General features: G+C 34.9%; 1 protein-coding gene across 1 annotated transcript in view; it reads right to left on the bottom strand.

The window, feature by feature from the left end:
• GNAT3 (G protein subunit alpha transducin 3) overlaps window positions 1-19,415 on the bottom strand; it is a 48,508-nt gene extending 29,093 nt beyond the window's left edge. Inside the window, exons 1-2 of the mRNA XM_058568494.1 lie at window positions 19,298-19,415; window positions 2,820-2,862 (exon numbers count right to left, since the gene is read on the bottom strand). Coding sequence (XP_058424477.1) covers window positions 2,820-2,862; window positions 19,298-19,415 — 161 coding nt within the window. The remainder of the gene's footprint in view (window positions 1-2,819; window positions 2,863-19,297) is intronic.
• Between the last annotated feature and the right edge of the window lie 7,292 nt (window positions 19,416-26,707).

The raw sequence follows: 26,707 nt of genomic DNA on the forward strand, positions 1-26,707 counted from the left end.
CTGCCTTCCATGGCATGCTAGTCCATAGAACAATATAACCTCAGCATTTCTGAAGCGGAAAATAGGAAGGGGGAAATTATGGGACATTAGGATGAAGCAATAGGTAAGAGCTGGATTCTGAAGTGTCTTATATACCATGGCATGGAGTTTCATCTTGATAGCATAGGTGAAGAGTTTGATTCAGGAAAGAGATACAATCATCTTTTAAAGAGATCAGTTGGTGCCAGTGTGGATAGTGCAGTGGAAGGAAGAGGAGGGAGCTAGAAAGTACTTAGCAAGATACTATGTTAATCCAGGTCAGAAATGCTGAGGTTTTGAACTAAGCCAGTGACAGTAGAGATAAATGACATGTTTGGAGACGTAACTTGTGCAGATGTGCCATAACTTGGTGAGAAGATGAGGGGTCAGCATAACTATACCTAGATTTACCACTTTAGAGGCTGATGTTGCTATAATTCATTTTAGGAGAATAGAGACCAGATAGGGAGATAAGTTTAATTTCGTTTATTCTGATTTGGACCTATCCATAGAATATAGAGGTGGACGTATCTGCTTCCCTAGTTTAGGCAAAGTGTCTGAGTTTGAAAGAAATATTCTGAGACAATCCACTTGAAGATGATAGTGAACATCATTGGACTCCAGCAGTTTTCGTTTGATGAAGGTGTAGAAGAAGCAGAGAAAGACCAACATTTAAGACGTAGTCAAAGAATCAGAGTAAAGCAGACAGAGTCAGGAGGCGAACTGGGAAAGAGAGTTATCCTAGGAGCCGGGCTGATGTTTTACGAGGGAAAAGCCCAATGGAGTCAAATGGAATTAAAATAAGGACTCATGAACACTTCATAAAAAATGGCAATTAGGAGATCAGAATCGATGTTTATAAGGACAATTTCTGTGACAAGCCCGAGGCAAGAGTGATGGAAACGGTTGAAGAGTAGATGGGAAGGGGAAGAGTCAAGAGAGCTGGTGTTGACTATTCCTCACAGAGACTCGCAAAGGAAAGGAAGGAGGGAGGAGGCGGAAGGAGAGGACTCATTCTTTTTTTAATAATAGAAGTAATACTTGCTAATAATAGTTTCACAATCTTGCTTGTGTTTTATTTTAATTGAGGGTACTTTATTCTATCTCGCATTTCATTATCTAAATAAGACTGATATAAATCTATTTATACATAAATTTTCATATTTACATTATTTTCATACTTTTTCAAATTTAAATTACTTATTAAAAATTCTCAGAAGTGTATTTAGAAGATCAATAATTATTATTTTCCCAGCTTACTGTATATATTGCAAAAATTATTTCTATAAATTTGCTATTACATATACTTTTACAAGTAGTAAAGAGAAATATTCACTTCCCAAAACCTCGTTATTGGGTAATATTATTTTAAAATTATTGTTTGCTAATTTACTGAGATGAAAAATAGCTCATTGTTGCTTTAATTTTTACTTATTTTATATTAGTGAGGTTAAACTAAAATATATATATTCAATAGATATTTGAATTTTGTCTATTGTGAACTCTCTGTTCATAGTCTCTTCCAGTTTATATAGATATTGGGAAGCTTATTGTTTTTCTTAACAATCTATAGGTCTTTATATATGAAGATAGTCAATTATTTATCTATCTATAGATTTTTTTCTAGTTTTCTATTTTTTGTTTCATATTATTTATGGTTTAATATATTTAAAAGTTTTAATTTTTATATAGACAAAAAATCGGTCATTTCTTTTTTTACTGCACTTAACCTTGTAGAGAATGGAGAAGGTGAGAGAGATGCAAGCATGACTATAACCTGAAAGAAAAGAACAGGCGCGCACAGTGTGATGTTATACGGCAATGCGAGGTGACTTGGGTGCAAGGATGGAGCAGAGAACTCGGAAGCAGTAAGATTATTGTTCAGGATAAAGAAATCCTGTTCTTCAAAGACAGGAGAAAAGGTCAGAAATTTGGGTGCAGGTATGGGTGACAGGAGATTTCAAAAGTGGGGCTTAAATATTGGTTGATATGGAACTTACATTATTACCTAGAAAGAAGAAAAAAACAGTGGTTTAGATTATAAATAGACAATTTTATCATTGACTAGGATCGTTCCCTCATATATGTTCCAAAGAACAAGATCCTCAAACATAATTAAAAATAAGCTAAAAAATGATTTTCCTCTCCTATAGCAAGAGTTGTCCTTTAAAATTCTCCAGCAACGACAGAGCCGTGAGCTTTCACAGCTTCATCTCCATTTATTGATGTCCATTTTATTCACTTAGACGTTGCATTCTTGAATTATAACATTCTTGTGTTCATTATCTCCTTATTGAGAAAGTCAGGTTTACTTATTTCATTATAAAGAGAAAAAAAGTTGACAAAATAATACAAAAATAAGTTGAAATCTATGATTGTGATAACTTTAAATATGCATTTCCTTCTCAGGTAGGCAAAATGCCAATTAGGTTAAAAATATTGTTTCCTCCCAAATTCAAATGGATCATTGATTAACATGTTCTGAAATGTTTATGGCTTATGCCCACAATATTGAAGCCCTGGATTATATCCAAATTAATATATTTAAAAGGTAACTGCTTTTAGTATTCGTCTTGTTGAGAGACAAAATTTAAAAGAAAAATGGAAATTATAATATTTACTCGTCTGTTCTGCTTTCTGCTAAAGGATAGGAGGAATACTTGCACAGGAATTGTGACAGCTCTGCCACTACCTGTGATTTAGAGACTATCAATTAGATTTTCCAAAAATATTTATTTTAAGAATAGTCAAATACATGGGCAGACATCAAATATTAAACATTTAAAATAGTGTGTACCTACTTCATTTGTTTAACGATAGTACTCTTTCCAGATTCTCCTGCTCCTGCAACAGAAAGATGGGAGTGTTATAAACCAATATACACCAGATTCATATAGATATTAAAACCTGTGACTATCACCATCTCGTGGGTAAACTTTTAGCAAACATTTACTCCCGATGTAAAGAAGGAAAGGAATCTCTCTGTCAAGTCTTGAAAGGTATTAGCTGTCTACCTTCCAGGGTAGCAGAAGGAAATAAAGCCCCTCTGTACTGAGGTTAGACCCAGATTTAGGCTGGCTGCAGGTAGAGAGCATCTTCTAAAGCAAGAAGTATAGACCAAGAGGAAAAAATCTATTATTACATTTGAACATAATTTGGAAAGCTCATATTTCCTGGATTTGCAACCCAAGGAAAATGGTCTTCATAGTCTCTATATCACTCATTCTCCCAGAATGTCTCCTTATATATCCTATTTGATTAAACAGCAAGGGAAACAAACAAACAAACTAGGCAATAACCTTTCATTTCCAGAACTATTCAGCCTATTCTGATGGAGGGGTGGGCTCTTGTCTTCATGATCATGTTTACATTAGTACACAGGCATTTTCTATTCTGTGCAAACAAAGGAAATCTGCTAAAAACGCTAAGGAAACCTAAAGAGCCTATGGGTAACAATGACATGGGAGTGTCTCAAGGTGGATTACACATTCCTGGGAGGAGGGTAGGGCAGCAGTAACACCACGGAGAACCTGTTACATTTATCTGGAACATTTATTTTAGTTAATGACATACAATATATAACTTTATTTTGGTATCATCAATTCTGCAAACATCACGCATAGGAATACAAAAGTCATATGAATTTTAAAACATAAAACATGAACTTGTAATGAAAAAATCAGTGATTATTTCAGGCTACCTCTCAAGGCCTTTTGAACATATGTCCTGAGTCTCCTTTGCCATTAGGAAGCATTTCTTTGGGAAATGAAAACCAAGAAGTACTGAAATAAAGTGTAATGACCTAGGTTTGAGGTTTGGCTCTGTACGCGTGTGTGTGTGTACATGAGAGACATCTTCATAAATCCTTTAACATCTTAATTTGCTCATCTGTAAATTGAGAATACTTACCTCATAAGATTATTAGAAGACTTTAATGACATAATAAGCATGAAATTCTTTGCAAATTCCAGCACGAAATAAAACCTAAAACAACATTATCTGAGAATCCAAGAATGTAAGAAACTTTGCAGTGTTTTGTGAAGAGAACAGTGTAAAGATACTCCACATGTGTTAAACAAATGATGCTGCAGCAAGTGGATGTCCATGTGGAAAAAGGACATTGACTCTTATATGACAACATACCAGAAATTAATGAAGTGGTTCACAAACATATATATATATATGCACTGAAACTGTGCACGTTCTAGAGTAATACGTAGATGAATAATCTTTGTAACCTTGAAGTAACCAACATTTTCTTAGATAAGACATAAAAAAACCAAGCCAACAAAAAGTAAAAAATTGATAAATTGGACTGATCAAAGTAAAAAGTGTTTGCTCTTCAAAAGACACTTAAGAAAATGAAATGACAAGACACTGACTAGGAGAAAATATTCACAGCACATATATCAAACAAAGGACAGGTATCCAGATTTGCGAAGTTTCTTATAAGTTCATAATAAGACATAACTCAATAAAAATTAGACAAAAAAATTTGAACTGATATTTCTCAAAGGAAGATATATGTGACCAATAATCATATAAAAAGATGTTCAATATCATTAGTAATCAAGGAAATGCAAATTAAACCAAAGTGAGATGGCATTACATATCCATTAGGACTGCTAAAATTAAAAAGATTCACAATACCAAATATTGGCAAGGATGTGGAGAAATTGGAATGCTCCAACATTGCTGGTAGGAATGAAAATGGTATAGCCACTTTGGAAAACAGTTGGCAGTCTCTTAAAATGTTAAGCATACATCTATAATGTAATCCAGTGATTACATTCCTAGTTATTTACTCCAAAGAAATGAAAACATGTGTCTTCACAAGGATTTGTACAGGAATGTTCATAACAGCTGTACTGGTAATAGTCCCAAAGCATTAACACCCTAATGCCCATTAACAGGTAAATGAATAAACAAAATGTGGCATATCTTTAAAATGAAACGCTACCAGCAATAAAAGAGAACAAACTGTTGACACATGCAACAACATTAATGAACTCAAAATAATTATGCCAAGTGAAAGAACCAAGACACAAAAGGGTATATTTATTTCATGCATTCCGTATGTATATTCATTCCATATATTTCATAATGTATTTATTCCATTTACATACAATTCTAGAAAGTACAAACCAACGTACAGTGACAGAATACAGATCACTGGTTACCCATTCATGGGGGAGGAGGAAGGGATGGATTGTAAAGGGCCATGAGAAAAATTGGGGGGGGGGTGTGTGTGTGAAAATACTCAGTACCTTGACCATGAGAGTGATGGTTTCATGGGTGTATACATCTGTCAAAACTCATCAAATTGGACCCTTTAAGTAGTTGTAAATTATTATATATAAATTTTTATATATATATATTGAATATAAATTTCAATAATCTTATTTAAAAAATATAACCCATCAATATTTAAAAAAACAACAACATTATAGGTCATTATTAGGAAAAATACAGACCATAAAGCAAAACACTTCAACACCGTAGTACCGTAATATCATGAATATATGTGTGTGTTTTATAAAATAGGATTCACATATTTATAACTGTATTTTAAACAGTAGAATAAATGCAGTGAGACTCAGGAGGATTCATATATGGGTATTTAAAATGATTAATAGTATAAGGATGGCTGCCATATGAAAAGAGACTAAAAATGAATATGACTCTTGAAAGTAAAAATGATGAAAGAATTTGATTAAAATTACTACAATATGTAGGGCATGGATAGAGCATAAAAAACTTTTTATTTTTTTTTATTTTTTTTTTTTTTTATTTTTTTTTGTGAGGAGATCAGCCCTGAGCTAACATGCGCCAATCCTCCTCTTTTTTTTGCTGAGGAAGACGGCCCTGGGCTAACATCGGTGCCCATGTTCCTCCACTTTATATGGGACGCCGCCACAGCATGGCTTACCAAGCAGTGCGTCGGTGCGCGCCCGGGATCCGAACCAGCGAACCCCGGGCCGCCGCAGCGGAGCACGCGCACTTAACTGCCTGCGCCACCGGGCCGGCCCCAAACTTTTTAGTTTTTACTTCTCTGTGAGTCCTAGACATGTGAGAGATAGGGGTGAGGAAGGAGCAAATTCAGGCAACTTCTTGAAGTTTAAAAGTTCCGGTTTTATAGACAGGAGAAAAGCAGAGAGTCACCAAGTGTTGATAAAGCCTGATAATACAATTTTGTTCACAAAATTTTTAGATGGAATCACCAATAAATCTCTAAAGTACCAAGGAAAACTCAGTATTTTATAATTGATACAAAATAATATCTTTTAGAATGTGTCCTCAGGTTACAACTAACATTTATCAATAAAAATACGATATTGAAATATGATATTGACCAAGGGTCTGATATAAAATGCCAAGGAGTAAATTTTTAGTCTCTCATACTAATTTCTGTATCTTTAAGAGAAGCAAAGGGCTTGACACATTACTGGAAGTTCCAGGAACTGGGTCACAGGACATCTTTGAAGTCACAGTGTGCCTGTTAATTTTGGACAGATTTCAAAGTAGCACAACTAAGGCAATTTTAAAATTTCCCAGGAAAAACCTAAATTCAAGAAAACTAATTGACATAGACATATCCCTTAACATGGCAGTCAAGTGCTTTGTGGTACCAAAACTAGTATGATTTTATGTAAGCAAAAGTAATGTGACTTTTGGTAACCCTGAATCTCAGAATTTTATTTAAATTACATCAAAATATATACTGAATCAGAGGACTCGGACTACCCTATTTAAAAATTTAACCTCACTGTCACCCACTTTGTCCTCCTTTCCCTACTCCACTTTGTTCCTAGCACTTGTCTTATTCTACAACCTTACAAATTATTCACATACTGTTTTTAATTTTTTCTGTCTGTCTTGGATCACTGCAAGGTCAATTCCCCAAGGGCCGGGGTCTTCATTCTGTTCACTGAGATGTCTGAAGCACCTAGAACAGTGCCTAAGAGTAGAATCTCAATGAAACAAATAAATTCTTTAGACTCATACTTCAAAAATAACATTTCGTCCTCTATATTATGTCCTTTTTTGTTCACATTGAAATGTTTCGGCCTGATTTGCAATGTTTTCTTAAGCTGCGATGAACAGATATAACTACACCTAAATTTAATTCTACTTCACAGGCATATCTAAATGTATCTAGTTTCTGCCATTATCTGAAACAGCTGCCCACTTTACTAATCAGAGTGGGGGAGCCACGGGAAGTCTGCATTGCCTGGTGACAACGTGTAGATTCTTCCTCTTGGGTAAACCTCCAGCACACTTTGCTTTATGGTTTCATGCTAGTGTGGTCTACACCACAGTGTGAAAGTTGAAACAAGGTTGATGAATGCAAAATCAACCACAGCAATTTGCTAATCTTTCTTCACAGATTTTTGTTAACATAAACACAGAGTGACAGATTGGGCACAACTATTTCATTTAATGGAGGCTGCTATGTCTAACAATGAAACATTTGGGAATAAACTAAAAATCACACTAAAATATCTCCTCACCCATTTTCATAAGACAACTGGCTATATTATTTTGCAAGGCCGAGCATTGTTTGTTTGCGAGAGTGGCGAGAGCAAATCAGTGAGCTTTGATAGTATCTGCTTTGCTGGCTTCAGAAAATGTGCTATTTTGCTCTCGATTGTGTATCACTTTGAAACAAAAGTTATCCAATGAGATTATAAAACTGTTCTTGGTGGTTTTTGTTTTAAATTCCCTAACAATAGAAGTGGACAGTAGAAATTGTATCATCATCCTACACAGGTGACAGATTTTTTTGAGAATATCTCACTTCTCCAAATATGTTTTTTCAATTTTGCCATATGGAAAATTTCAGAGTTATGGAGATGTGGGAGGAAAACCAATGGGCCCAATAAGAACTCCAGAACTCCAAGAACTCTTGTCCACCCAGGTGTATTTAGTATTGTATTTTGTTCAATCAGAGTAGAAATATTAGGGAAGGAAACTTTGGAGACAATCTGAGACTAAGAAAAGAATTTCTCATTTCTGACTATCAATTAACATTTCCTTAAATAATGTTATAGCATCTATGACTTCTACAATGAAGTGAAAGTAGTTTAGATAACTTTCATTTAAATCATCTACCATGAGAATAATGAATTAAAGTGTGTAAAGAATTTTCCAGAATTGTATCAGCATGTGTATCATGGACAAATACAGTATCAATTAAGAACCACTATTGAATACACAAAAAAATTTAAATAATCACAACCAAATTTCATTATATCCATTCTGTATTACTGACTAGCCAAAAATTTATCATAAATTTGAAAAAAAAGTGACTTTTAGACAATGTCAGAGAGTTAATGTACATTCAAAATGGTCCTTTACACTTCATAAATATGGTCAATTGGTAATCATACTGATGACAACACAAAGACCTGGCAAGTTTCCAAAATTATTTCTAATGCTAGTGGGTATGTTATTATATAAAGTGTCTTTATGACTTAGCTGGTCATGCATGATGTGTCTCAGATAAGCAGAAAAAGCCATCACTTAAAAAAATAGCATGTAGTTTTTTATGAAACTACACATGAAACATTAATATTTTCCCTTGGAAAACTTTAAAAAAGGTATATGAATCATTCCTTGCTCTATGTAGTGACTTTAGTCTTCTATATGAAGGTCCAGTATAGTCAACTACAGCATTAACAGGAAATTTCCTGAAGAAAAGTCAGTCTCTCCAAAATCTCATTTATTATTTGGAACTCCATTGCAAAGTTATTTCAGAAATTAGAGTCCCATTCTCACAATGTTTCTAGGTCTTAGTTCAAAATAATCATTCCATTCTTGTCAGATTAGATCATGTTCCAGAGTCAAATATAGACATCAAAACAGCATGTTCACATAGGCTGGGAGTGTCCTAAAATAATCTCTTCCTTCCAAACTGTGGTCATCAGTAAAATTATTATCTGGGTCAATGGGTATTAAGGGAATTTTAACAAGATATGCATTTATTCCTTTGAAGTTTATAATGTTTCAAATAATTAAATTTAAAATAATTAAATATTTAAATTTATACTTAATTCATACTTTAATACTTAAATTATTTCATTCTTACTAAGACTAAATTAGAGATTTTATTCCACATTTTTATTTGCAAATACCAAAAACAATTTTAAAGCTACGTGATATCTATACCTGTAACTAAACTTCAACTGAACACACTCAAGGCTTGATTGCTCCTTTGGTACAACTTGTTAAAACAGACAAAATGAGAATAAACACTTTGACTTATAATTATGCATAAGGTTTTTGCAGGTGGTCTTAAAAATCACATAATTGTACAGAAGAAAGAAACTTAAGAAATCAACCAGCTTTGCGCATCTCTTCCTTGATGCATGAGAAAAGCAAGTCCAGTAGAGATTATGATACTCATCCAAAGTCCCAGATGTACCTTAAAACAAAGAAACTGTTTCTCCTGACTCTCATATTAATGCTATAATGTTGCTTTCTTTTTAAGTATGCACTGGTAATGTCAATATCAAAATGATTTCAACGTTTATCTTATAAATTATTTTAAATTCACTTATTTTAAATTAATATGAAAGCAGTGTACTTTCATAGACATATTGATATGCAGTGTCTGCTTGTCATCTGTTGATAGACTGTTGGCATGAACGATTTTTAGAGTAGTCCTTTTCAAGACAACTTAATTTTGTTCCACACACTATGCCTCTTTTTCATGGAGTAACGACAAAATTATCTGTCTCTTCCACGTGACAACCCTTCCAACAGTCTAGACTGAGGGTAGGAAAATGTAATAGGCGTACTCATGTTTTGGAATTAAATAAGTAGGAACTGGCACGAGTTCTGACTTTGAGTGTCTTGATCAAATCTAATCTCTCTAAGCATCAGTTTCCTCTTTTATAAAATTGGGTTATTAATATCTGCCTCTTGGGGTTTGGGCAGATTAAATTACAGATATCAAATACCTAGGACATACTCTAACATGTAGTGAGCTCTCCCCATTTTCCGTTATTTGAAGCATGCACTATCTCTTTTCTAAGAGACTTTTCAAGCATAATATATTCCATTCCTTTAATCCTTTCTTGTGAAGCATGATTTTTAGACCCCTTATCATCTGAACCACACTCCATGCAACAGCCAATGTCCTTCTGGAACACTGGTACTGAAAACTGTGCCATAGATACCAGGTGACTTATCAACAGCACTTATATTCTGATGTAGTGGGGTAGAAATGCAACCTAGGTTGGCCTCAATCCTGGTACTTTTTTAAAAATACATAGAACACTTTTCTTAATAGGGACCATGATTAGTTTGCCTTATTTCTTTTTCTCTTTGTAGCTACTTTTTTTCACCTCACCACTTAGCAAACAGATTTTCCCACATACTACATGTGTATAATTGATTTTGAACCTCAATTAAAGATATCTATTAAATTCCATCTTGCTCATTTGGGCCAAGCATTTCTCCTAGTTGAAATCACTTGGAATTTTGGCTTCATCTGTCACAATATCCTTCCAAATCCTGAATCTTACTCAAGTGTGAAATGCTGCCTTATGTACCTTCACCCAAATTCCTGATAAAAGCATTAAAGAGATGAAGGTCAAGGGCAGGAAACTGCGTCATGCCCATTAATCATCATAAGTCCTTGTTCACTGTCTGTAGTCAACAATGCTAAATGTTCGCCATTAAGTATGACGTGGATGGATGAAGGAAGTTTATTTTGTGTCTGTGTGCATCTCCTGACATAGTCATGATGACTTTTTCCTTCATTTTGATAATGTGGTGAATAATATTAATTAACGTTCTAATAGTATTTCAACTAGGCATTCTTGGGATAACAACTTTCCCCCCGACCCCCCCAATCTCTCCTGCTATTTTATTTATTTATTTTGCATTTTATGCACTGCTGGAATCAGTTTGCTAATATTTTGCTTTGGTTTTTGTATCTGTGTATGTGAAGGAGATTGACCTGTCATTGTCAAATTTTGTTGTCAAGGTTATCAAATAATACACTGAGAAGAATTTCTTAAACAGTTTATGAAATTTGTAAATGATCTGTTCATGAGATATTTGGTAGAATTCATTTGTAAAGCAATATGGATGAATTTGCAGATAAATTTGTATATTTTCTTTTGCCAGAAAAATATATAATATCCCAATGTGCACTCATTTTTCTCAAACTTTTTATTTTAACAATCTTAAAACCTACAGAAGTGGAAAAATAGTACATTAGAAACTTGTATTTTATAACCTTTACTTTACCAATTATTAATGCTTTGTTGTTTGCCTTCTTTCAGATACATATTATTCATGTTTTACATATATATAAATTTATACACACATACATATATATTTATATGCTTTGTTTTGCTGACACTTTGAAAGCAATCAGACACTTCACTTATAAATATTTCAGAATGTGTCTTCTAAGAATAAGGCCATTTTTCGATACTAAACCACAATACTATTTTCAAGCTTAAGAAAATTTATATTAATTCAAAATGTTATCTAATATATACTCCATATTCATATTTATCTGTTCCAAAATATGTTTCTCATACCTTTTATATTTCTTGGATCCAAGATCCAATCAAAATTTATACATTTCCTTTGGTTAGTATGCTATTTAAACTGTTTTAATTTAGAACATTTTCCTTGTCATATTGTTGTTGTTATTGTGTTTTCATGACATTGACATTTTTCTAAAGTCTAGGACAATTTATTACATAATGTCCAATATTCTGTATTTGTTGATTAGATTCAATGTAAATATTTTAGCATAAATATGATACAAATAATACTATGTTTTTTCAGTGTATCACATCAGTTAGCATCTGGTGTCACATATATTTCTACGACTGTTAGTACGTCTAAGTACCTACTTCTGGGATATAATAATAACAAGCATCATGAATCCATAAAATTCCTCATCAGTCGAACAAGCATGCTTCATTTGTGGGAATAAATGTTGCGGCTATGTACTCTTTTCTAATGAAATTTTATCTGAATATTTCCAGTTTTATACTTGTTTTAAAAAATATCATAATATTTAATACATCATATAAGTCTTCTTGGATTTTGAAGTATTTTAACAAATATGTCATCTTTCTTATCTTATGAATATACCTTTTAAGCTAAAAAGGGAAGAAACTAAAATACAGAATTTTGTGATTTTTCTCACACAAGCCTGCTTTACATAGAAACATAGGTAATAGATATATTGAGATTTGTCTAAGTGTTCATTAATTGTGGCAGCAGTTATGCACACACCTTTTTGTATAAATTAACACTTGAATAAAGGGCTTGGTTAGTTTAACTGAGTATCTGGATATCTGGAAAAGGAACACAGAGGATTGAATACATCAGATCTATGGCTCTCACTCAAGTTAGTTATCCTTCCTAATTTCTGGACCCATATATTTATCTATTTAATAGATATCTCACTTGATTGTGCTACAAACAGTACAAATTTGAATGTCCCATATTATTACTCCTTTCATGCCTTTTCCAACCTAAACTTTGTCCCATATTTTACATACCAGTGAATAAGATAATCACTATACCCAATTCTGCCCTTAATCGTTCCTCTCACTTAACACCCATGTGCAGTCAGCTACCAAGTTCTGTTGATTTTGTCTCCTAATGTCCCTCAAATCTTACTTCCAAACTTGTAAGTTCTGTCTAATTTACAGTTTCATCAAATATTTGCATAGTAGTGATAATTTCCTAATTAGCCTCCCTACCTCAATCATCCTCATAAAATCTTTGTCTCATAGTATAGCCAGGATGGTCTTTGACAAAGAAATCCGAGTATTATCATTCTCACTTACATTCTTAAAACCTGTCAATATCTTCCTAGTGACTTAAAAACAAAATCCTTATGGAATTACATATATGGGTCTTTCCTAGCTCTATTTCCACATGCCAAATGTATGTCTATGCTTTGGTTATTATGAACAACTCACAGAAATATTTTAGATTCTTTTTCTTTCCTTCTTCCAAACCATATGTATGTATGCTTTCCTGTGCTGAGTTGTAGGAACTCAATGAAGAGCAAAAGCAGACATGTTCTCTATTTTCATAGAACTTAGAATGCAGATACTAATGTAAAACTGACACAGATAGAAATACATGGCTTCATTTTCGTGTAAACTAATTGTGATCTTAGAAACTGAATTACTTTCTTAAGTTCTCATTTTCTTCTTCTCTATGAAGAAAATGCCAAGAGGAAGGAGCCAGTAGAGAAGAATTTTGAAAATGGCAAGGAGACTAAATGATCATAAAGCAAAAATTTTAAGGTATGGAAGGGGTAGATTTTTATAGCACAAAGGCTGAAATTAGCCTTAAATGAAAATGGAGTACTACCACTTCCTTACAACTAGTTGAAGGAGGAGAGAATAAATGAATGTTCCATGAGATTTGGTGATGATGACTCATCACTATCTTGTACACGGTGGATGTCGAGGGTGAGGTGGGAGGGGAGGAGAATCTAGATAAAGTGATATTGGGAACGCAGAGACAGCTGCCTCGGAGCATTTTAGTAGAAAACCGGGAAGCCGAAAAATTATTATTGGCCCAGCTAAAGGTAAAAACAGGAGTTTGTCGACCAGGAAATTAAAAATGATATGTCATTTTATTCTACAACACCTGGGAATGAAAGAAATTAGGAGTCTACACAGGGATGGGGGTTAAATCAGCACTAAGGGCTGAAAAGATGTTAAATGTTATCACTCTGAAGGAAATCAGTTGGGAACAGTGTATTAGAACAATGGTAAATGGGGAACTTTGAGAGATTATTCAGGCTTGAGGGTGTGAATGTCAATTAAAGTGACAGAATATTTCAGAATTTTAGGAGGAACAGCTGAAATAGCTGACTTTAATTGAAGGGAAGTATGAAATCGAGAACTAATTCAGTAAGTGTGAAAAAGTATGAGAGAGAACAGAATATAAAATGCTGGTCAGAGAATGAAATTTCCAGACATCTTAAAAAAGGAACAATTCTAAGTAGCAAATTTATTCTATTTAAATAGAAAATATTGAGGCAGGAATTAAACCCATGACTTCTACTTTATAAGCATCGCGATCTAATAAACAGAATGGGTAATTTTCATGTCTTGATGAGTCTCACCCTCAGTTTCACCTTGAATCCTACTTCTTTAGGTTCAGATTCTACATTGATGTATTTACACATCAGTATTTGGAGGAAACAAATAAGGAGATGGATTCCAGATTTGAGTCTAAAATCTTAATTGGAGGTATATTTCATTTTATGTGAAACGTATCATGGAGTCTTTACACTATCAAATGTTTCACTACCCTCCTTCCTTTCCAGCAGTATGGAGGGGCAAATAACTTTCTGTGAACCATTCCTGTTGCTTATATAAATATTTTCAAAGGCACAGTATTGCTCTTGAATTGATAATTCAGAGTTTGAATGAAAAAAGTGAATATGAAACTATTCTGTCATATTACAAGAGAGGTTCTGTTCAATTATAGTTAACAAGAGTCATTCTCAGAAAGACAGGATGTTTAATCTCATTAACAAATACCATCATCTGGATAACTAGGGAATACCCTAATAAACGGTTTCCATCTTGTATGTAAGAGATTTGGGAGTCTATTTTTTTAAAGATAGGCTGATTATTTGAGATAAGTTAATCTAACACAAACAACCAAATGCATTCAAATCATTTGTGTAAGCACTTTTTGCCTGTTGGAAAAAAGGGGACATTATGGAAAGCTATTAGATAATGCCATCTGTCATTCTTTATAAATAAATGGAATGTTATAAATATCTGGCTTTGCCTCTGGAACTATCAAATTGTTATGGTGCAAATAGTCCATCGCACTTTGGAGACAATTTGAAACTCTCCAAGTAGAGCTTTTTGCCTCTTTTCTCTTCACTTTACTGAAAAGCAATTTTAAACATTTGTATTAAAAATATTTATGCATCCACAAGATTGGATATCTTTAGGAACATAAAATAAAGTAAATTATTTTATAATATTTTAAAACAAAAATGTATTATTATTAGAGGAAGGAAAGACTGGCTTTAATTTGGATAAATAAAACAAAATAAAAAATTGGAAACATTATTTAGGAATATGTCCTATGTGTTGTTCACAAGATTCTTCTCTTATCACTAGTGATCAGAAATAAATTTATTGATTAATCTTAGTATAATTATTCCAGGGGATCTGTTTATCTGATCACATCCACGACAGGTATTGACTCTATTGCTGTAATGGAAATTCGAAATAGAATTTCTTACACTTGATGTATTTATGATATAGTCAGTGAATCGGGAACATCTCCAGTTTCCTGCATCCTCTCCCACTCATATCTAGAGATACTTTTTAAAAATAAAAAATAAACACCTATTTAAAAAAAAAAAACAGAATAAAAATAAGAACTGTGATGTTACCTGAGTCTTATGTCCTCTTTTGGGTATACATAAAAGGAAGACAAAAGGAAGTAAAACTGTATACATTATTGACATTCAATTTATTTTAGATTTAGGAATCTATTACAGAACAAGAATAAACCACATTAGTCTAGATTTTTGTTTGTTTGTTTGTTTTGGCGAGGAAGATTGGCCCTGAGCTAACACCAGTGCCAATCTTCCTCCATTTTGTATGTGGGTCCCTGCCACAGCATGGCTTGATGAGGGGTATAGGTCTGCAACCAAGATCCAAACCTGTGAACCCAGGCAGTGGAAGCGGAGTGTGCTGAACTTAACCACCATGCCACGGGGCCAGCCCGAGTCCGGATTTTTGCTATTCACAAAATACTTTGACACCCATCACTTCTCTGAGTTTACCTGGCTAGCCTGATGATTTGATACTCAATTTGTTTGTGGCTACTCTTCTCATTTCTCATTTCACTCAGAGAAGTGAAAAAAGCATAACACTTGATGAAATATTAACAAATTAATTTTTACCACAAATGGCTTAAAAACACATTCTACTCTACTGTTATTGAAGTGTATGTTCCCCACTCTGCCAGGTGAATAAACCTGTTTAGCTAATTCTGCTGTGCAAATTTTATTTTACCAGTTATTTTGTAACAAACTTTTAGATGGTGTCAGAATCATTATAACTGTCCTACTGTTGTACTAAAAAAAGGCACGTCTTCCCAAATACCCATTTGTTGAACAAGTGAGACCATTCGGGAAATTCGAAAATGTTGATTAGCTGAGTAAATATAAGCACATTGAAAGTAGATATTCTTTTATCTTTAGACTCCATCCAAGTTCATGTTTTTGAGAGTCAGATGATTGGAATAATACTTTAAAACAATAAAACTCAGATGCCACCATTAAAAAAAATAACAGTGTGATGTTACAATATAGCACACAGAAAAATAAAGAACAAAAAATTTTAGAACTAAAGGAAGAGAACACCAATGACTAACCATCCATGACAGCGCTGGAAATCACCAGCCAAAGCTGGTTACAATACCATCACTAAGAACGTGGAGTGAGTGGCAGAGTTTCAAATATGAAGAAAACACAAAGCTTAGCTTTTCCCTATACTTCCTATCAAGCTTTGAATCGCAAACCAGCTTATGTGGTGGAAATTTGTAAAAGTACAAAAGAAAGTAATGTGGTAAAATAAATAAATTCAAACTGAAATTTGAAATAACAAATATAAAAAGACGAGACAGGAAAAATGGAGACATGATCCATAGTGATTCCATAATTAAATGGCAGGTATTTCTTTTGAGTAGAATTAAAGTTTAATCAAACATTAATAATTTAAGAACTAAAAAAACTAACAAGAATTCTGCAAAAGAGAACATCTTATCCATTAGAATTTGTTTTTCTTGTTAAAATGTACTCTTTCCGGGACATCTTTATGAGCTATTTTTTTTAAAGCACGTGACATTACTGTCTTGATAGCTGTTATCAAATGTGCCAGGAGCACATGAGTCATCTCCAGTGTTTCCTAGAAGCCTGCTTTTTGCTAAAGAAAAAGATAGGGCATCTCTTCTGTAATTTTACTGAATGTCTGAAAGGCATAGTAAAGAAGGAATATGTCTGCAAGGTGATCTTTGCTTTGCAAAGTCACACTTTGATAGCTCTTCAGAGTCAGTGAAATCTTGTGTCCAATGACACAAAATGGTACACCTACTTACAGTACATGTTAAATTTGGAAAGTTGTGCTATGTGTATAAGCACCTGGAAATTCATCAGATAATAAGAGGATCAGCATAAAGAATGAATTCTGCCAAAAATGTTTGTTGCTTTCTAATTTTTATAAAAATAGAGTTAGACTCAGGATCTGATCATTACATGACATACGCTCATTGATAAGTTAAAAACTCTTGTTCAGACTACACTGAGGAATGAAAATCACTGTTTCAATGATGGGAGAAATTAAAAAGATTTCATTAGTGAGGGGATTTGAGGGTGGGAGGGTGGGAAGGTTTAGTTTAGTTCCACTGAACGCTTTTATGTCTTAATGAGGCCAATTTGAATATAAAAATTACAGTTTAGAAATTTGAGTTCAATTCAAAAATAAGAATCAAAGCAGAGTTGTTACAAGACTTTGTTGTTTTAAACTTGACAACTGAATCATCATACAAAGAACTCAAATAGAGTCCAGGAGGGAAAACTTAGTCCAGTGTTTGGAACACAATTGAAATAGGAAAATCATAAGAGAATTTGATTTATTTTGTATAAATAAGATGTGACTGAGAAGTTCAGTGCACATATTGTTGGAACCAAATACATCCAAGCATACGGTATGGTAACTTTGGAACTGAATTTATGTAATTGTGATTGTCTTGGGAAAGTAAAAGATGTTATAACACCACTAATGAGTCTTTTGTATCTCTGGTTCGAAAAGCTACCCTTTCTTCTTGATCAAACCCACTTTAATCTAAAAATAGTTGGTATGTTGAAAATATCTCTATTCTTTTGAAATTTTATTGAAACATGAGGATTTTTATGTATTTTATCACTATTCCTATACAAAGAGGGACACAGAATGCATTTGTAGGAATGCTCGGCTGTCCCTCTCACCTTTTATTTGCATTTTCTATGTTCACATTAATTTCACTCTTGATCAAAGCCTCAAAGAATACTCTGGAGTGTTAGGGAAAGTGTATTTACTGGTTTCATAAGAGCTGGCTGCTTTGTAAGTTACCGACCTCTATCTAGGTGGTTACTTGCCAGTGCTGTGGGCAAGTGTGCAGCCACAGAGCTCGTGCACAAAGGGAGAGAACATTTCCTTTCCTTTGACGATCAGGTGCTGGGAATCCCACAGCTGGTTTCTGAGACACTCTTGCCACTGGGAGCAAATTAGACACAACAAAGGGGCACTTAAAAAAGTGAAGACATTTTGTTGAGTGCAAGATTCACAATTCTGAAATAAAATGAAGTCCTTTTGTGTATAATTAAGAGCAGGAGGAACACACAGCTATGATTAAAGTTTTTGTTTTATATTCTTTTCATAGGTTTTTATTCTTATTTCAAAACTATATTTATCTTCCAGTGACCACTACATGTTAAATTTTTTATGTTTAGGAAAATGTGTGATATACAGATTATTTTCTATCTTTCAATTCATTGAACATTTATTGAATTTATAGTTGTGGTAAAACATTGTGCTGAGTTTTGAGGGAATGAAAAGATAAAAGAGACATAATTCTTGACCTGAATGAATATATAAATATCCTAAAAGGATTTAAATGGAGTATTTTTCAAGTATGCAGACAAGATCACAGGCAGAATAGTATTTCAGAAGCCTGAATAATATTGTTAATATAAAAGTTAAAGTATCGTATCATTACTCTCTAAATAACTTGAGACCCATTAATTTTAACAGCGCAAGTAATTAAGTAACATATTAACTTTGATATCAAACAGCTTGACATATTTCTGTTTGAACAAAATAACATAAATCTTTATAACTTGAAATTAACGGATTGTTTTCAGTATTAAAAAGCTACATTCAGGAAATGATTAAGGTGCAATAAAATAATAAATGTATCTGACTTTTCTTTTAATAATAGTAACTTGTATTATTGACAGAGAAATTGTATCATCTAATAAATATCTGTCTCTCTGCTTAACAAAAGAACATGTAATAAAACACTAAACAAAAAAAATCAGTAAATATTTATAGAGCACACAAAAAGTCTATTTAAATTTCCAAACACATTTTTATAATAAATCTCTCATATGGTAATACACTTGAAATTAAAGTTTGAGAAAAGTAAATACATCACAATTGACAAAAACAACAGGGTTTTGAAAGTAAAGGGAAAAAAATATTACCTAATAACAGCAACTTGACAGTTCTTGCATCTCGCTCAGCATCTTCCTGAAGCTTTTTCTCCAGTTCTTTTGATCTCTTGGCTGACTCCTTGCTCTCTGAACTAATTCCGCTTCCCATCTTGTGTTAGATACTCGTCAGTTTATCTGCTCAAACTTTGTCAAACATAGAGCACGGCTCTGGTTTGGACGTAGGATGCAAGAACAGTGCTCTGCTGAAGTACCCAACAGCCTGCTCCCTCCCTCTCTAAGATTCTGCTTTGACTAAGGAGATGCTTTCTAAGCTGTCACCTGATCAAAGGGTAAACCATATAACCCTATGGTTGTATGGTTGGAAGCTAAAGAGGGAATTCATTATGCTTTCAAATTAGATGGCCACTTCTGGCACATCTTCAAAAATTTGCTCATTTTCCTTAAAGAATAGCATACAATAAGGTAGAACGTCATCACAATCTACACATTAAAGATACTCTGCAATGAGCAGTTCAAATGGAATGTTTCTCACTAGTAGACAAGCTCTGTTACTGTGATTTAAAGTTATTACTAATCAACAAGCTTGCATCTTCAGATATGTGAGTTTGCAAATTCTTCATAATCACTCTAATGTCACTATCAGAATATCTACAATGAATCGTTTATAGTCATCTACAATGACTATAAATTTATAGTCATGCTATGCTTAGATTATGACTCAAAATTGTCAAGAATCTCCTGTCAGTTAACTAGAAAACATCTTTTTTAAAAAATGGAAACACATAAATGTAGTTCTTACATATATACATGTGGTATCGCCACAAACATAGGATTCAACACACAAGGCTCTTAAATTATTGATTTTAGTCTCATAAAATCCATCTCTATAAATTAAGCTTTTACTGCTTGTGAGAATGTTAGTCCATCAACATTAATTGAGGGCCCACTTGGTGTAGACACTGAGCTGTGTTCACTTTAGACAGTGCGTTAACTCTTTGGGGCCATTAAGCAACAGCTGCTGTGCTGGAAGGACTTTTATTGATTTGGTACCAAGAGAATAAAAAGCAATGTTCTTTGAAATGGTAGGTAATTTGGTGCTTCCTGAAAAGTAAGAACTAACTATGTTTCATGCCTTTCAACTGCCTCAATAAATATCATGTACTTCTTGAAGATCTACAAGCTTGCGGACAGAGATTATGAAGTACAAGATTTTGTTTACAGGAAGCATAAAACACTTTTTAGGTAGTCAATGAATATTTTCCTTATAAACAGAGTTGGCTACCTGTGGCAGCAGGCAAATCTTTCAATGTGCATTTTGGGATTTGTGAATGTGCCTATCCAGGAAATGCTAGAATGCAGTCAGTCCTTCAACACGTCAGTGCTGATCTTCTTGTGGGATCATGTGCAAAGTCTGAACAGGTGGGTTTTTGCATATTCATACAACAAGGAAATAGGCTGCCAAATTAAATACATATTCCTGCTTTGTTTACTTTTTCACATAAAATATGAGGCTGTAGATATGTAAGCATAGTCAAAACTTTCTGGATTTCATCCCTCCAAAGCCATATTATGATAGTATAAAGATGTGGAAAAGTAGATATGCAAGGCTTCATGCAAATCATGTGGTATTGCTTTTGCAATGCAAAGGCCCTGTCCCAAAGGAACATGATTTGTGCTGTCTAATTTATTTTTACTCATCCCAAAACACAGAGTCTGCTCTGATAACAACGCAAAAGAACACAAACATTAAAATAAATCTCTTTTTGCCTATGGTTTTTATATCAAAATTGAATATACATAGATAGTACCCTGAATATACAAGATTCTTGTACGTCCCAAAGCAATTATGAACTGACAAGATACTTCGTATAATTTGCATTTAAGTAAATATACCCATATCTTTCTGGCAGGGGCATACCTTGGATTTGAAAGAGCGTGTGTTTTCCAAGACTTCCTAAGTGGATTACTGACTAAAACTGACCAACTCTTTCAGGAGTAGAAGTGTACATTTTCTGCACTGCATAAAATTACGAACTTCCGCTTTTCTGTGTAACCCAGAACATTCAGTCATCAACTTTATTAGACTATTATGTGATTTTTTCATCAGTGACTAAAATCATCTTGACATAAAATTCAAGGTGTGTCTATATGTAGGGAGGCAGGCTGGGGAGAGCCAGAGAGAAGGGAAAGGCTCCCTTCTCTGCCCTCTCCCCTGGGTGCCTGGGATACAGCGTCACTAATGAGCTGTGGTTGTTAATACAGCTATTAGTCCATGTTGCTTCACTTAGGATTATAGCTTTCTGGACCTGAGAAAATGATGAAAATGAAATAATAAATTTCACTAGAATGGGGGCAATGTCTTATTCGCTTGGATGTCTTCCACATATTTGTCTCAGTGCTGGCCATAGGAAATGTTCAAAAATTATTTCTTGCTAATAAATTGGTAGACACCTGGAGTCTTTTTCTTCCTTGTGCTCTGCTGAGGTGACATGATAGTTAAGGTTTGTTTCTAAGGTTCAGTGTCATAGCGGGTCTATCTCACCACCCTAGAAATTTTAGAGTGACTCAGAAATTCAATGAAAAAGCCCAATTTTAGTCTGAAATAGTGTCAATATATACAATTACAACTGTTAGCCCACATTTATGCTTTTTTTTCCTCAGTCTTAAAAATAACACAGCACACTCCCTTTCTATTGCTAAACCTTGCTCCATAGTGAGGGAAAATTGATAGAAGATGACAACAGGAAAGGTAACTAAATTAGGTGCTTTTAATTCAGGGAAAAATGTGGCCATAAATTTTGTGTGTTCTTGAAAACAAGAAACATAAAGCTATCCAAGGCACTGTCAGTGTTAGAGTTCTATAGTTGGCCAGCTAAGAGAGATAGATTGCTCTGCACACACACACACAACGCAAGAGACAGTGTGTTGGAGTAATTGGTCTTTTAGAATAATCACTTAGAACAACTTCTAAGAACCTTGTTGCCTGTTTCTTTTTCTGTCACAGCATCAGCCTGATTGGGAACATCTTCTTTCAGCACCAGAAGGAAAATTGACTTGAGTTAAAACACAGAGAGTGAGCCCTCAGCTGTAAAGGTCACTGAAATGCCACAAGATGGCATGATGTGAATAATTTTTCCTTTTGCTACTTTTGGTCAGGGTCTCTGTGGAATCTTCAGAAGAGGACATTAGCCTTTAAAAAGTTTGAGGAACCACATTTTACATTTATAATTCAACATCTAGCTTGAGATGACATAGGATTATTTCCCATCTGCTGTTAATATTGAGATTTCAACCCGTGTTTTGGAGATGTCTCTTTTGCCAGTATTACCTGGGCTTTTGCAGTCGTCAAGCTGGATTTCCCGTGAGAATGTGACATGTGGCTGACTTCAATAAGTGGCTTCAGTGGTTCAGCTCCTTCTTGAAGTTGTCAACACAGGCTGTTAATTGTGTTAGTCTTTTTTTTCTTCCCCCCCGTATCTTATAGGAGGTGTTGACTTCAAGCATTGGGTCCCTGGGTGGTTTGAGTCCTGGCTGCCTTGGCAATAACTTTTATCCTTGCATATTCCCATGAAGTTTGAGGCAAATCATCCCTCCTTTCCTAATGGTACTCAAATATGCGCTTGTGGGAGCTCTGCGGGTGGTGTTTCCCTCAGAGATTCATGTCTTTGGTGACTTCTGAGACCGGTCTTCTGATCTTGAGGGAATACGGCAGACATTGCTGTTTCAAGTTAGTACAGTCGGATGGTGCAATAAGTGTACAATGCCAGCATTAAACAGCGATTATGTCTTAAGAGGTAATACAAATAGGCATTTTTATTCATTGGAGTTGATTTCTGCCTTTACTTATTCTACATACATTTTTATGGATTAGGATATGATTATATATAATGGTTATTGGAAATAAAAAATGTTACATGCCTAAATGACAAAGAAGATGAGTCATAATTATTTCCCAAAAGGCTTCTCCCTGCCCCAAATCCCATCTTCTTTAGAATATTTTTTATATGTCTCATTAACACAACATTTCCACTACTTACTCCCTTAACTTTATTCCTCAGTCACTTCAGTCCTGATTATTGCAACCACCTCCTCCTTAGGTCTCCTGATTCTGGCCTCTGCCCTATTCCACTCTAACTCGTCTGACGGAGCCAGGTTAAATTTCCTCAAACCCAACTTTCATTATTATATTTTTCTTGTTGCAAAAATAAAGAACTCCTTATTGATTACTGCCTCCTGTCTTAGTCTTGCCGCCATACACCGAATAATCCAATTCGTACCACCCAGCTATCCACATATATTTCCCATTACTTCTCATAACATATTTTCTGTTATAGCTGGACTTCTATCTTTCTTAATCAGGTGTCCCAACTCAGCTCTCACTCACGCTTTTTTCCCTCACTAGGAATATCTTGCTCTTCCATAGCTGACTTTTTCCATATACTCACTCTTTAAGAAAGATCCTAATATGTATATTCTCCATTATGCTTCACATCTACTACCATCCATTGGGTGATTCTTTACTTTCCAAATTCCTAAGAGGAATCTGCTCCCAGTCAGTTTGTCCTTCCTCATTAACTAGGCAGGATATTTTTTAGTGACCACACCCTCCAGTTCTTTTCTTCTGTTTGCAGGCTGTAAACTGAGACTACATAGAAGAAAATCTTGTTTATTGAAATAATTGGTGAATAGTGAGTGATCGATAGATACAGGGTGTTTGAAGCTCTTCATTCCATCTTGAAAATGTGTGATTCTCCTTCCCAAATGATTGCAAGTGTGAAATATTACCTCTAGAATTGCAGGAATTCATTTATTCAACATTTGATATATTCAACAATTGTTGTGGACCAGGCAGGGGAGATTCAGCAGTAAACAAATTAGTCAGACGCCTCCTCTCATAGAGCTTAAATTCTGGTGCATGAGTGTGTAGGGGGTTCACACAGACCATAAACATGACACATATTTAAAGTATATAGAATTATAGATGGCGGCAAGTGTTAAGCAAAAAAACAGAGAATGGACATAATGAATATGGGGATGGTAGTGAGGATGAGAGATTAGAATTTTATATAATATGTCCAGGGAAGACCTAACTGGAAAGGCAGTTGTTTTAGATCAAGTTCCCTGAAAACTGACTTTATTAAGAAAAATGCATGCAGGAAGTTTATTGGAAAGTATCCTTTGGAACAATCCATGTAAGTGAGTGAAGGAAGCAGTATTGGCAGAAGGAGAAACTGTATTGCAATGCAGTTGCAACAGAGAACGCAGCCAGTCCTGTGGGGAGCTCCGAAGCTGAGATGGTCCTTCAGATTTATACCGAAATGAAGCACAAAGACTGGACCGATATACCCCCTTGAAGGACCACAACAGCTGGGGACTAGATGGGGCAGTATCAGAGGCTTCCGTGTGATATTCGTCACGATGCTAACTCACTGTACAAGCCCAAAAAGTGATATGGGGATTCTGCCATCTGCCACATACTTTAATTCCAATTATACATTCCAAAACTTGAGAAATGACTACTGGCTGGGTCTGTAAATCCACAAGATCCACTGTAACCTTGATATGGTCCAAGATGCCATTTATTACCTGGTTCCCATATGTCTCCACTCTAACATGAGGGCTGTGATATTACTGCTGGTCCTCAAGTATCAAGATCCACTCAGACCTCATAAGATATCTTTAGTGAATCTTCACTCTAAACATTTGTCACAGTGTTGGAAATTTCTCCTTCATGAGGACCTTTCAGTAATTAAGTTCTGGCTCTGAGAAATAGCTCAGGTCTGGAAATAGGACATGGGATCATAACATTTTTCAAGGGTGACACCTTTATCCTCTTAATGAGTACCCTTGATTCTTCTGGTTGTTTAAACTGAGCAATACTCATGTTGCCTGCTCATTTATTTTGGCTTTAAGAACCTCTGTTCTGTTAACTATTTCCATAGGTCTCTGCACATCACGCTCTCTTGCTGCCACTTTGACCTTTACTCTCATTACAATACTACAGCAATGTTGGTTTTCATAATTAAATGCTGGCACCTGGTCTCTATTATTTGGGGATCTTATCATTCCTATTGCTTTGAGGAATAGGAATGATAAGTCTGTAATTGCATTTTCTATCATCAACCCTTGCCTATAAAGAACTGCCTCAATAATGTTGAAATCCCCTTCACTAGTGCATATCTTATTATTTTAATACATTGAAAGCTATTTGGTCATTTCCTAAAGTCTGATTGGTTTTCCAATCTAGGATGCCAACTTCTCTAAGCCTTTTGTTACCTTCCTCTGCCATTTGCCATGGGACAACACTATATCCAGTATCCCAAGAGCCCTCCTATAAAACATGTTAATACCATCTCCCAGGGTGTTGGCATCCTGTATTATAGGAAAGGGCTTTCATATACTTCTCCTTTATCCAACTTTATGTTACACCTTCCTTTGGTCTAGCACTCTTAGAATCCAATTTTAGTTATTTATACTCTTTTCTTATGTATATATATACATACATACTCTTCTAGCTCTTGCAGGTCCCTGCTGGTTAGTTTCTGTAGCTCTTTTGGCACATGGGCTCTTTCTTGTAGCAGGTCCAGAGCTTCCCGGGCCAGGTTTATGTCATAAGTAGATGATAGTTATTGACCTGATCCCCAAGAGCAGTGGGTGTAGCTCCTCACTAGGTTGAATGTTATTTTATAAAACAAAGGCCCCTGCATTTTCCTCATGCAAGGGGGAGTGCTAGCCTTTCAAAGGGAAAAGTGTACCACTTCTGCCAGCCTAGAGGGCCCAAATGGAATCTAAGGATTCAAGATTTCTTGATGCATCAATCCAGTCATCACTGTTCTGTCTTTGGGTCCCACTCCTTTCCAATGAGGACCTTGGCTTGGGTATAGTAGTTTTGCCAAGGTTAAAAACTCAATCTTCTCTAGAACTCTCTTCTCCTTATAGTTAAGCCCTGCACCTGATCATCAGGTCTTCCACCTTCATCTCCACTGCAGCAGCTGCAAGTCTCTTTTCAGGCAGCACAGGAGATCCTCTGGCTTTTGCACTTTACATTAAACCGGTGATTAATCACTCTTGGCCTTCTGTTGCCTTTCTCCAGGGAATTGATAGCCCCCAGCTACAGTCCTTGTAATTTCTACTTTCCCTGACTCAAACACTGAGATTTTGCCCACCTGTACATTATCTTGCACTGATAGCCCGTCTCAGGCTACTACCGGTGAAAGTTTTCAAAACTAAAGTGCTACTGCAAGCCAGGGGCTATCAGTAATATACCTACCATGAGTAATGGGATTCTAATTGTCCAGCTGGCTAGAGGTTGAAGGTGGAGGGTAGGTATCAAGTTCCAATATCCCATTTTAGAGTCTGCTTCTTAGGACCACTCCTGGTACAAACTCTCTCAGATTAAGTTTCCTGGAAATAGAATCTGAGACAGAGTTTTCCATGAGG

Source organism: Diceros bicornis, chromosome 3, assembly GCF_020826845.1.
Source record: "Diceros bicornis minor isolate mBicDic1 chromosome 3, mDicBic1.mat.cur, whole genome shotgun sequence".
NCBI lineage: Eukaryota > Metazoa > Chordata > Mammalia > Perissodactyla > Rhinocerotidae > Diceros > Diceros bicornis.